Genomic DNA, 13,778 nt, shown 5'->3' with positions numbered 1-13,778 from the left:
ACACGAACAAAGCAAATACATGAACAGGGATACACACAAGCACAAGTACGCACACACACAGAAACACAATCACAGAGATGTCGAGATCAAACTTCTTAGTGCTCTTGTTGTTTCATTTGGCGTGCCATCACACACACACACACACACACACACACACACACACACACACACACACACACACACACACACACCTAAACAAGATCAAATTCCTAGCTCTATAAATATAATTTGTTGTTTTGTAGTTTCTCTTGGCATACACACACAAACACACACACACACTAAGTGAAAAGTTCTTCTGAGTGGTAGGTTGTGTGTTTGTGGTCTCAGGTCACAGGACCCTGTTCGTCGGGGTGAGGATGCCTATGGGCCGTCAGTCACACCGCCATCACAAAGCTCACGGCTCCAAACACCGCAGGAGAGATAGGTCGAGAACCGGGAGCCTAGCGCTGGATACTGATTCTGCAGAGAGCACCTCACATGGTAATAACACTAACACACATACACACACACACACATACACACACACACACACACGAGAGAGAGAGAGAGAGAGAGAAGGTCAATACAAAAAGCACACAAGTCAATGTGAAACATAAATTAATAATAAATATCATGGGCGCTAAAGGTGAGATACAGGGAGATGGGAGACAACAGCACTTTTCCTCACCGCACCCCCCGCCCCCCCGCACCCACATACACACACACACACATTTCTTTATATGTAATTAAATTAAATGGGGGGAGGGGGGGGGGGAAGGAGTTTCGCTTTGCCGAGTCAGATGAACGTGCATGCCAATATAAGCGGATTTATTAATAAAAATGCAGATACAATCTCTCAGAAATGCAACATCACAAATACAGTAGAACCTCGGTTCACAAACTTTATTTGTTCCTAAGTTATGGTCGTAACGCCGATTCCGTATTTTCTAAGGAATTACATATAAATAGAAATAATTTATTATAATTCCCTGTCTATAATTTTTGATGTATTTTGTTTCTATTAAATAAAATAAAGTACCAAAAAGACAAAATTATACAAAAATAATACAGCACTAAATATCAATATAAACTGTACAGAAGAGAGAGCAAAGACTTCATTTTTACATGTGTTGTTTGCGCACCGTTCTTAGGGTGACTCCGAGACGTGAAGGAAGGGATGAGGGGAAGATGGGTGGGGAGGAGGTTAGTGTTTGGAAGGAGACTCTCTTTCCATAATAATACTCGGTAATTCTCTTTCAGGGGTTTTCTCTCTTTTTTTGTTTCTTGGCCTCTGGTTCGTACGTCTGGTTCAGCCTCTTTCAATTAAAATCTATTTTCTGCGCTACACACTTGTGCAACTGCGCTGCACAGAAAGAACACTGCGTTATCATTAATAAGGCGTAATACTCTACACACATTTGTTCGGGTGATGCCCCTAGGCAAAGGCTTGAACGTCACTCTACTTTGCATTTTATTATGTCTGCAATCTGCAACTGCGGACTGAGCAAAACTGATGCTGGGCGACGCACTCATGCCTTTGTTTAGACTTTGTGATAGAGGTTTCTAGGTCATGTTTGAAGGAGAAGTTTGTGAATAGAGACAAATTAGGGACAAATTTGACGTTGGTTTTTGGTCATAAACCGATTTGTTTATGACCGGGGCGTACATGAACCAAGGACCGTGGGGGGTTCATAAGATTTTAATTTCAATAAATGTTCCAGAAACCATGCTTTATTATTTGTTTCTCGCTCTGTTTTTGTGTGAGAAATCTAAGTGTATAAGTGTGAACAGCTGAGACATCAATAGTAGTCCTGGGGAAACCTGGTGTCACCTGACCCAGGTGTCAATAGATCTTACATATTCATGAAAAGTCGTAGATTATTCAGTGAAACGGAGGCTCTGCTGAAAAAAAGTTAGGTACATCAGTCACTTTGCCCCAGAAAACATGTCTTAGTGTTAGAATTTAGCTGTAGAATCTTATGAACTCAGATCAGTGTTCAAAACAATCTGCCAGGTTTATTATTTTTTCATTTTCTCTGCTTTTCTGCTAGAGTTTTTTTTTGTGTGTGTGTACGTTGATACATAATACTGGAAGATCAGCAGTTCTGGAACATTTCATACAAGAACAGTATTGCACCAAGTGCATTTGCAAAATCCATCATGCACAATGATGAAACTGTCTCTCATGAAGACTTTCTCAGGAAAGCAAGACCAAAACTTAGTCTGCTGCAGATTATTTAGAGTTACCAGCCTCAGAAATCACCAATTAAAAGTTGAAGTTAGGCCTTTATTTGTCACATGTACATTACAGCACAGTGAAATTCCTTCTTCGCATATCCCAGCGTAACTGGGGTCAGAGCGCAGGGTCAGCCAAGATACGGCACCCCTGGAGCAGTTAGGGTTAAGAGTCTTGCTCAAGGGCCCAACAGTGGCAACCTGGTGGAGCTGGGGATCGAGTGCCTTAGCCCTCTGAGCCACCACTGGCCCAAACAGCACCTCAGATTAGAGCCGTTATGAACACAATGAAATTGAGATACATCTCAATATCAACTGTTTAAAGGAGATTATTGTGTATTGTGAATAAACGCCTTCAGCATTGTGTGGTAAAAAAAATCAGGAAAGGCCAGGAAAATTTGTGGTGTCCAAACCATTGACTGGTATTGTAGTTTAAGTACACATACAAAGTACAAATTTGTTAACATCACACAGTAACATCGTACCACACAGCCCTGATATGAAGATAGATGAACATACAAAACAAAAGGATCGATTTATGTCTTGAGGCGTGACAATGTGTGATTGTAGATATTGCTTAAAGTGAAGGGTGTTTGCCTCTCCACCTAAAATCAAAAATATCTTTGTCACTTTTATGATTTCGTATCTCTCTCTCTCTCCATTCTCAGACACTCCGTCTCAGAGAGTGCAGTTTATTCTGGGCACAGGGGAGGACGAGGAACACGTGGCTCATGAACTGTTCACCGAGCTGGATGAGATCTGTGTTAAAGAGGGTAAAGACGCTGAGTGGAAGGAGACAGCCAGGTGAGCAAAGGTGTAGTTCTTTCAGTCGAGATGATACACAAGTCTGAAATGCTAGATTCTGATTGGTGGGTAGTGAAGTTGTTTCCACGGTAACAGCTTATACCGCTTCATTACAAGGGCTTCTTTAAACCTGGCAAATTATCATGGTCATCACCATATTCATGTCTATCTCATGAAGTTTGTGTGTGTGTGTGTTTAAGGTGGCTAAAGTTTGAGGAGGATGTAGAGGATGGAGGTGAGAGGTGGAGCAAACCCTACGTGGCTACTCTGTCTCTGCACAGCCTTTTCGAGCTGCGCAGCTGCCTCATCAACGGCACCGTCCTGCTGGACATGAGAGCCAACAGCATCGAAGAGATCGCCGGTCAGTCCTGAGTGCAAGGGCTCACAGGTCATAGGTTGTAGGTCAAAGGTCTTACACCAAACTTGTAAGCAAATGGAAAACTAACAGAAAAAACAAAGTCATACAAAGTCAGGGACACCTCAAGAGTCATTGTTTGAGGGATGTATATATTTTCCTTCTCTGTAGAGGCTAAATTACAGATTTAACAGTGTGCAAGTGGTGTTGGTGAATGATTGTAAGTACAGTTCCTACAGACAAATATGTCTGTTTTACAAATTGACGGCAAGTTATCCATCGATTTTCAGGCATTCCACTCTCTGAATGTTTACGGGAACGACTGCAGTGGGCTCAAAGTCACCTCGGCCAGGATCGTCGTCCACGGACGTATGGCCTTTAAAACGTTTCAAATATTTTACTGTGGCTTTAAGTCTCATCACCATACTGTGCTTGAAGTCGTCTGTAAATGTCAGTCACTTCTTCAGTCACCAGAATGTTCATCACAAGTCCCTGGTTGACTTGAACGCCCTTCGTACTTACAGTATATACAGTGCTGCTTTGTTAGCTCTTGGTGCTATGAGACACTACGAAAAGACAAGTTTGCCATGTGAACGTGCCATGTGTGTCGCTAATAGGGTTAGGTGTCGCTTATTTGGTTGGGTAAAAAAATATGCTTTTTTAAAAAAAATATATGTATATATAGAATAAATAGTCTTTTTTGACCTCGATTTCAAACTGCGCTGTTTTTCAGAAGTGGAGCGCATGCAGTGGAGCTGACAGGGTCAGCCTGATGGAAGAGTGTGAGACAGGAGTGTGTGGGCTTCGTTTGGAGTCAGAATATTCTCAACCTCACACTTCGTACACTGATCTCATAGACACACACTCGCCTACACGGTTGATAGACACGCAGGAAACGCAGGACATGTTAGACAAGTACTCTTATACATATAGAGTGCAGTGATTAAAAAATGTAGATACAGGTGAAACTCGAAAAATTCAAATATTGTGCAAAAGTTCATTTATTTTAGTAATGCAACTTAAAATGTGAAACTAATATATTTAATTCAATTCAATTTTATTTGTATAGCGCTTTTAGCAATTTTCATTGCCGCAAAGCAGCTTTACATAGTCAAAAGAATTATTTAAGTTTGTATGAAATGTGAATTTGTATGAATCAAAATGGTCAGTTTGTCCCTGGTGAGCAAGCCGAGGGCGACAGTGGCAAGGAAAAACTCCCTGAGATGGTAATAGGAAGAAACCTTGAGAGGAACCAGACTCAACAGGGAACCCATCCTCATTTGGGTGAAACAGAAAGCAGTAAATGATCTGCATTTATACAGTGTGTAGGGTGGGAGGCAGTTCAGCTATAATAGCTGATGTTAATTGATGTTAATATGGAGTCCAGGTAGTTATTGAAGACCCAGGTAGACTTGTAAGAAGTTCCAGTCATGAACTATCGAACTGTCAAGTCCCCAGAGAAACAGTTGCCAACACCAGTCAAGGCCAGAACCATTTTCTAGGTGGAGAGAATCATTCCCAGACACCAGACGCATCCCAGAGAGACACACGGGGCATCCATGTGACGAGATCTTCAGCCAGAAGCGGGGCACCAGGATGGGTCAGACAGGTCCGGAGGGCAGAGGGAGTCTGGATCACTGGCAGCTCAGGAACGACATGTGTAGCTCGACAGAGAGAGAGAGAAAGAGTGAAAGGGGGGGACAGGAGGAGAGAGGAAAAAGAAAGAGGGGGGGAAAGAGAAGAAGAGGAGAGATGGCAGTTAGGTATGGTCACAGTCACACAATGTATAATGTGAATGTATATTAACTGTAGAGTGCAAGCAGAGACTCCGGCAGGACTAACTATGACAGCATAACTAAAAGGGAGAGCCAGAAGGAAACACAAACATGAGGGCTTCCTGACATGTAAAGCAAACAATCACCTCACCGTCAGCAAACCTGAGTGATCAATGAGAGTGAGGAAGACAGCATCCAAACATACCAGTTCACCATAATACTCTACGTCCATGAGTCCCCCAGATCTGCTCCTTTACCTATGGCAAATCTATTTATAAAAATGCTTGGCTAAATAAATAGGTTTTTAGCCTGGACTTAAACACTGAGACTGTGTCTGAGTCCCGAACACTATTTGGAAGACTATTCCATAACTTTGGGGCTTTATAAGAAAAAGCTCTGCCCCCAGCTGTATTTTTCATAATACGCGGTACTGACAAGCAGCCTGCATCCTTTGATCGAAGTAGGCGTGGCGGATCGTAAGACACTAGCATTTCGCTCAGGTACTGCGGCGCGAGACCATTTAATGCTTTATATGTCAAGAGTAGTATTTTAAAATCGATGCGAAATTTCACAGGGAGCCAATGGAGTGAAGATAAGATAGGGGTGATGTGCTCATATCTTCTGGTTCTGGTGAGGACTCTCGCTGCTGCATTCTGGACTAGCTGAAGCTTATTTATGCATCTAGCTGAACAACCAGACAGTAAGGCATTACAATAGTCCAACCTAGAGGTGATAAAAGCATGAACTAGTTTTTCTGCGTCGTTTGGCGACAATGAATTTCTTATTCTGGCAATATTTCTGAGGTGAAAGAATGCTATCCTGGTAATATTATCTACATGTGCTTCAAATGAAAGGCTGGAATCAATAATCACACCAAGGTCTTTCACTGTTGCATTTGATGGAACAGAAAGGCCATCTAAAGTTACGGTGTGATCTAAAATTTTACTCCTAGCTGTATGCGGTCCTATGACTAGAACTTCTGTCTTATCCGGATTTAGCAGAAGGAAGTTAATTAGCATCCAATTTCTTATGTCCTGCACACATTGCTCAATTTTAGTAAGCTGTTTTTTCGCATCAGGTTTTGCTGAGACATATAACTGTGTATCGTCAGCATAACAATGAAAACTAATACCATGCTTACGGATTATGTTGCCCAGAGGAAGCATGTAAAGGGAAAAAAGCAGTGGACCTAAAACTGAACCCTGCGGAACGCCAAACTCCACTAGAGAACATGCAGAATAATCACCATTTAAGTCTACATACTGATAACGATGGGTCAGATAGGATCTGAGCCAGGAGAGGGCTGTACCCTTAATTCCCACTACATTTTCTAATCTGTGAAGAAGAATAGCGTGATCAACAGTGTCAAAAGCTGCACTGAGGTCAAGTAATACAAGCATAGTTACACAACCCTGATCAGAGGCCAATAGAATGTCATTTACTACTTTAATGAGCGCTGTCTCTGTACTGTGATGAGGCCTAAATCCTGACTGATACAGTTCATGTATGCCATTTCTATGTATATATGAGCATAGCTGCTCCGCTACTATCTTTTCCAGGATCTTAGAGATAAAGGGGAGGTTTGATATTGGTCTGTAACTGGACAGCTGACAGGGGTCGAGGTCAGGTTTCTTAATTATTGGTTTGATAACTGCTAATTTAAAAGATTTTGGAACATATCCAATGCTGAGTGAAGAATTAATTATTCTCAACAGGGGTTCTATTATTGCTGGTACTATCTGTTTAAGAAAATGTGTCGGTACAGGATCTAATATACAGGTTGATGAATTTGAAGAAGAGATAAGTGAAATTAGTTCATTCTCTTCAAGGGGAGTAAAGTATTCTAGGTTCTGGTCTGACATGGCTAGATTAACATCTGCATCAATTACATTGTTCGGTTTCAAAACCTCAATTTTATGCCTAATATTTACAATTTTATTATTAAAAAAGTTCATGAAGTCCTTACTATTGCATGATGTTGTTGTGGAGATTTCTGCAGTGGTCTTATTTCTGGTTAATTTGGCTACAGCATTAAATAAGAATCTAGGATTATTTTTGTTATTTTCTATAAGAGTGGAGAGATATGTTGATCTAGCTACACTAAGAGCTTTTCTATAGTTCAGGATGCTCTCCTTCCATGCTATTTGAAATACTAGTAATTTAGTTTGACGCCATTTACGTTCTAATTTCCGAGCGGTCTGTTTTAGAGTGCGCGTGTGATCGTTATACCAGGGAGCAAGTTTTTTATCTCTAATAATTTTTCTCTTGACTGGAGCTACATTATCTAGGGTATAGCGAAATGTCGACTCTAAATATTCAGTCGCCTGATCGAGTTCTGTGGGGTCAGACGGTGATCTAATCGTAGTTGGGAACTCTGGGAGATTACTGATAAAACTCTGTTTGGTAGTTGATGTGAATGTACGTTTTATACGGTAGCGCGGCGCTGTGTGTACATTATTATTGTGACACACTTGAATTGAGACAAGATAGTGATCTGAGATAACTTCAGATAGTGGTATTGTGAATAAATTTTTTATACTTAATCCAAATAATATTATTAAATCTAAAGTGTGACCTGCTTTATGAGTGGGTCCTACTACACACTGATTTACTCCTACCGAGTCCAGTATAGACATAAATGCAGTTCTCAGAGGGTCTTCTGGGTTTTCAAAATGAATATTAAAATCTCCAGCAATTAACACTTTGTCTACAGAAACGACTAGGTTTGAGAGGAAATCTGCAAATTCACTAAGAAATTCCGAGTACGGCCCTGGAGGTCTGTAAATGACAATTAGCGGGATCGACTGAGCTGACTTAATATAGTTAAATACACTTATGTTACTATAAAGAATTTCAAATGAATTAAATTTGTGTCTGTGTTTTTGTACAATAGTCAAATTATCATTGTGAATAACTGCGACGCCTCCTCCTCTACCAGTTAACCGAGGCTGGTGTATGTAGCTGTATCCAGGAGGACTAGCTTCATTTAGAGCTACATACTCGTCCTGTTTAATCCAGGTTTCTGTTATACAGAGTATATCAAACTCCTGATCTGTGATAATTTCATTAACTATAACTGCTTTAGATGCGAGAGATCTAATATTTAACAGTCCTAGCTTCAGATCAGAGGTGCCGGCTGCGCATTCAGTCTGATCCAAGTTTGTGGTCTTTATGCTAATTAAATTACTAAAACAGACTTTCTGAGTCTTTCTAAATTTGATTTTAGCTCGGGGAACAGACACAGTCTCAATAGAGTGAACCCTGAGTGACGACTCTATGCAGCTAGCAGACGGTTGGTTTAGCCTGTCTGTCTGCTCCCTGGCCTGGGCTCTGGATTGTCACCGATTAACTAGGCCTTTTCTAAGACTATGAGCTATACTACAAGAAATGAGAGCAGCACCTTCCCGAGTGGGATGGACACCGTCCCGCCCTAACAGGCCAGCTTTGCCCTCAAAGGTCTTCCAATTATCTATGAAGCCCACGTTGTTTTCGGAGCACCACCTGGACATCCAGCGGTTCAGCGACCATAACCTGCTGTAAGTTATGTCACCACGTCTCATTGGGATGGGACCAGAGCATACTACTCCATCGGACATCGCCTTCGCTAATTTAAACACCTGTATAAAGTTATTCTTACTAACCTCTGACTGGCGAAGGCGTATATCGTTAGCTCCAGCATGTACCACTATCTTGGAGAACCTGTGCTGTCCTAGAGCCCTAAGATTACCTGCTATGTCCGGTGCTCTGGCTCCCGGGATACACCTAACCACTGCCGCTGGTGCCCCTAAAGGTCTAGCTAATTTCACGTGTCTCAGTATAGAGTCTCCTATAACCAGAGCTCTTTCAGGTTTCTCAGTGGGTGCATCACTGAGGAGAGCAAACCTGTTGGACACGTGAAGCGCAGAAGAGGTGTGCTCCGGTGGGCTAGCCTTAGCGTTAGCTTTGGCTGAACGAGTATGCCGCCGAGTCGTCACCCACTCGCCCCGCTGTGAGGGCTCTAATGCCGGAGTCGGGGGCTGGTTATCTCCGCCTGCGGCACCCAGACTGTCCGCTACAGGAATAACACTGCTCTCACACTCTCTAACCCTCTCTAAAGTCTGGATTCGCTCCTCTAACGCTGATATCTTCTCCGTCAGAGTGCTCACTAACACACACCTATCACAAATAAAATTATCACTAACGACGGAGGAAGAATGTCTAAACATCCTGCACTCTACACACTGAACGAGCTGAATATTGGACATGATAACGTACCTGAGTCGGAGTTGTAGTTGTTTGGTGATGAATTCCGTTTGTTGTTTTTAGAAAAAGAAACTCGCGCGTTCTCCAAAAAGCGCAGAAAAAGGCGAAGCCAAATAGTGTGAGATGTAAAAACTAGTTGCTATTAATATTATTATTGTATAAATGAAAAAAAGTATGTAATTTAAACGCTAACACAAACGCAAACTTTCGCGGCAACGATACGAAAACAGGAAGCTACGTCAGCAACAGGAAGTCCTGAATATATAAGATAGACTCATTACATCCAAAGCAAGATATTTCAAGCCGTGATAATTTGTCAACAAAAGTTGTTATAATTGAGATGATAATGGCTTACAGCACATGAAAACCCCAAATCCACAATCTCATAAAATTAGAATATTGTGAAAAGGTTCAATATTCTAGGCTCAAAGTCTCCCACTCTAATCAATTAATTAATCCATAACACCTGCAAAGGGTTTCTGTGCCTTCAAATGATCTCTTAGTCTGGTTCAATAGGAAGCACAATCATGGGAAAGACTGCTGACCTGACCATCATTTACATCCTCCTTAAGGAGGGAAAGCCTCAAAAGGTAATTGCGAAAGAAGTTGCATGTTCCCAAAGTGCTGTATCAGTGCATTTTAATAAAAAATTATGTTGTAGGGAAAAGTGTGGAAGAAAAAGGTGCACAAGCAACAGGGATGACCGCAGCCTGGAGAGGATTGTCAGGAAAAGGTCATTCAAAAGTAATGGGGACTTTCACAAGGAGTGGACTGAGGCTGGAGTCAGTACATCAAGAGCCACCACACACAGACGGATCCTGGACATTGGCTTCATTGTCGTATTCCTCTTGTCCAGCTGCTCCTGAACAACAAACAACGTCAGAAGCGTCTCACCTGGGCTAAAGAAAAAAAGAACTGGTCTGTTGCTCAGTGGTCCAAAGTCCTCTTTTCTGATGAGAGCAATTTTTGCATCTCATTTGAAAACAAAGGACCCAGAGTCTGGAGGAAGAATGGAAAGGCACACACTGCAAGATGCAAAAAGTCCAGTGTGAAGTTTCCACAGTCGGTGTTGATTTGAGGAGCCATGTCATCTGCTGGTGTTGGTCCACTGTGCTTCATTAAGTCCAGGGTCAACGCAGTCGTGTACCAGAAGATTTTGGAGCACTTCATGCTTCCTTCCGCAGACGAGTTTTATAGGGATGCTGACTTAATTTTCCGGCTGGACTTGGCACCTGCCCACACTGCCAAAAGCATCAAAACCTAGTTCAATAACCGTGGGATTACTGTGCTTGATTGGCCAGCAAACTCATTTAACCTGAAACCCATAGAGAATCTATGGGGCACTGCCAAGAGAAAGATGAGAGACATGAGACTGAACAATGCAGAAGAGCTAAAGGCTGCTATTGAAGCATCCTGGTCTTCCGTAACACCTCAGCAGTGCCACAGACTGATAGCTTTCATGCTGCAAAAGGGGCCCAAATCAAGTTCTGAGTACATAAGCATACTTATTATTTTTTTTAAAGATTCAAAACGTTCTATGTACAATCCTTGTTATACTGATTGAATGTAATATTCTACTTTTCTAAGATTGTGGATTTGGGGTTTTCATGAGCTGTAAGCCATAATCATCTCAATTATGACAAATCACGGCTTGATTTATCTAGCTTTGCATGTAATGAGTCTATCTCATATATCAGTTTCACCTTTTAAGTTGCATTACTGAAATAAATTAACTTTACACAATATTCTAATTTCTCACCTGTATATACAAAAGTAAATATTTACATATTTTGTTAGCATTTGAGGAAGGAAAAGAAATTCAGTGTTGTATAAGAAGAAGAAAACAGCAATATATATTATGTTCTAGAAACAGAGGTGTGGAACATTACAATGTTGTGTTGTGGATTTATTCCTGATGGGCGTGTTTGTGTGTGTGTGTGTGTGTGTGTGTGTGTGTGTGTGTGTGTGTGTGTGTGTGTGTGTGTGTGTGTAGACATGGTACTGGACCATCAGGAGGCAGCTCACGAATTGGACGACAGCGCGAGGGTAAAAGTTCGAGAGGCTCTACTGAAAAGGCATCACCACCAGAGTGATAAGAAGAGAGCTAACCTGCTGCCCATGGTCAAATCTTTGACCGACTCCGGCAGGAAGCAAAGCGAACCCCACTGTCTGGACAAGACCTCTGGTCAGCGCTCCTTCAAACACACATATTCAAACATACGTTCATACAGACAAGTTGGACCTTGCACTGACTTACATGCTCTTTGGGTTTCTAAACAGGACAGGTTACATCCCCTCAGCCTCCTGCTTTACCTGCAGAAGTAAAAAATGGGACGGGGCAGGACAACGGCCAGGTGGACCTCAGTAAGGTACAGGAACGTGACTCGACCTGTGTCTTTTCAAAAACGCAAACTGTAATCATGCTACTGAGAAAGCGCCTTCATCTGGTCTTTTCAGGTGGACACACACTTCATGAAGAAGATCCCTACCGGGGCTGAAGCATCTAACGTGCTGGTGGGGGAGCTGGACTTCTTGCAGAGGCCCATTGTAGCATTTGTCAGACTTTCTCCTGCGGTGTTGCTTACTGGACTCACTGAAGTACCCATACCAACCAGGTACTTGAGTTTGCGTGTTTGTATTTGAAGTAAAGATTTTCTAAATTATAGATTTCTTAATGAATCTTCTGTGTCACAGATTTATGTTCATTCTGCTCGGGCCGGATGGAAAAGCTCAACAGTATCACGAGATTGGACGATCCATGGCTACCATTATGACCGATGAGGTGCGGTAAAGGCTTTACAATCCAGGAAGTGATAACATCACCCGTGAAATGTGTATCTTTATAATATTTTTCTCGCTTATGGTTAGATTTTTCATGATGTAGCATACAAGGCTAAGAACAGAAGCGACCTGCTGGCTGGGATTGATGAGTTTTTAGATCAGGTGACTGTGCTGCCGCCGGGGGAGTGGGACCCTTCCATCCGCATTGAACCGCCGAAGAGTGTCCCCTCACAGGTATACTGTACACACGCAGGTGCATTGGGGAGTACAATATCAAAGTAGATAATTGATAAAATACTAAATATTGTAAAAACTTTCATGCTGTTATAGGCAAATAAACAACAACATCACTTGAATCCATAATCAGCTATGAATTGGCTGCACATTAGATATGCAATTGCACAGTGTTTCTCTGAAATACTTACAATTTCATACTATTTGTAGGTTTGGTGCGCAGGGCGGATTTAACCATGAATTTAGTATCTAATAGAGCACACTATTCAGTAGTTTAGTGCACAGGATGAGATCATGGACTTAATATCTTACATAATATCTTATAGATCAGATCCAAATGTTTATGTTTAGACATGTACCTATTGGATGAAGTAAAGATAAATTGTGGTTTGTGATTGGTGCAGGAGAAAAGAAAGATGCCTGGTGTGCCCAATGGAACGACTGTTCCTGTTGAAGAAGAGACACACGGAGAACATCACGGGCCAGAATTACAGAGAACTGGGAGGTGTGATATTATCTGCACAACTAATTCTCTATGAGAGTTTGTCCTTTGCGGAGTTATATTAAATTGTGATTTACGTTTATTTGTTTATCTCCACAGATTGTTTGGGGGTTTGATTCTGGATGTAAAACGGAAAGCTCCCTTTTACCTGAGCGATTTTAAAGATGGCCTGAGTCTGCAGTGTGTGGCATCATTCCTATTCCTCTACTGTGCCTGCATGTCTCCTGTTATCACCTTCGGTGGGCTGCTCGGGGAGGCAACCGAGGGACGCATTGTAAGAACCAACCTTCCACCATCCACTCATATACAGTACACCCACAACAGCATCATAACTGAACTGTAACTAACTCTGTCAGATTGATTTATTTAAGAAGGACTTTTTGATGTTTTTTTTCTGGGATAGAGTGCTATCGAGTCTTTGTTAGGAGCCTCAATGACAGGCATGACATACTCTCTATTTGCTGGTCAGCCACTCACTATTCTCGGTAGCACTGGACCGGTTCTGGTGTTTGAGAAAATACTTTTTAAGTTCTGCAGGTCAGTACAACTGAATTATGGTTTAATAATTAGACACTAATTATGCCAGAGAAAAATTGATAGATGGATGGATGGATTGGTACATAGTTGAGGATATGTACAGTAGATGTAATGGCTGGAAGGATAATGGATGGATGGATGGATGGATGGATGGATGGATGGATGGAGAGGTCAGTGGATGGACTAGAGAGATGAATGGATGTATGGAAAGTGAGTTGATGGATGGAAAGGCTGTCTGTCTGCCTGACTGGATGAATGTATGGAAGGATGTTTATAGGGATACTTTTATTTAAAGCATTAAGGAAAATTACATGACTAACTTAATGCAAAAAAA

At 41.8% G+C, this 13,778-nt stretch overlaps 1 protein-coding gene across 1 annotated transcript in view; it reads left to right on the top strand.

The window, feature by feature from the left end:
• The window catches only part of slc4a8 (solute carrier family 4 member 8), a 51,079-nt gene that overhangs the window by 27,104 nt on the left and 10,197 nt on the right, over positions 1-13,778 (top strand). The window contains exons 3-13 of the mRNA XM_053497999.1: positions 328-480; positions 2,883-3,018; positions 3,219-3,379; positions 11,384-11,575; positions 11,671-11,759; positions 11,848-12,005; positions 12,085-12,172; positions 12,259-12,405; positions 12,810-12,910; positions 13,007-13,181; positions 13,311-13,444. Of these exons, the coding sequence (XP_053353974.1) occupies positions 328-480; positions 2,883-3,018; positions 3,219-3,379; positions 11,384-11,575; positions 11,671-11,759; positions 11,848-12,005; positions 12,085-12,172; positions 12,259-12,405; positions 12,810-12,910; positions 13,007-13,181; positions 13,311-13,444 (1,534 nt within the window). The remainder of the gene's footprint in view (positions 1-327; positions 481-2,882; positions 3,019-3,218; positions 3,380-11,383; positions 11,576-11,670; positions 11,760-11,847; positions 12,006-12,084; positions 12,173-12,258; positions 12,406-12,809; positions 12,911-13,006; positions 13,182-13,310; positions 13,445-13,778) is intronic.

Source organism: Clarias gariepinus, chromosome 6 (genome assembly GCF_024256425.1).
Source record: "Clarias gariepinus isolate MV-2021 ecotype Netherlands chromosome 6, CGAR_prim_01v2, whole genome shotgun sequence".
NCBI classification, from domain to species: Eukaryota; Metazoa; Chordata; class Actinopteri; order Siluriformes; family Clariidae; genus Clarias; species Clarias gariepinus.
Note: the sequence above shows the minus strand (reverse complement) of the source record. Positions and strands in the feature narration are given on the sequence as shown.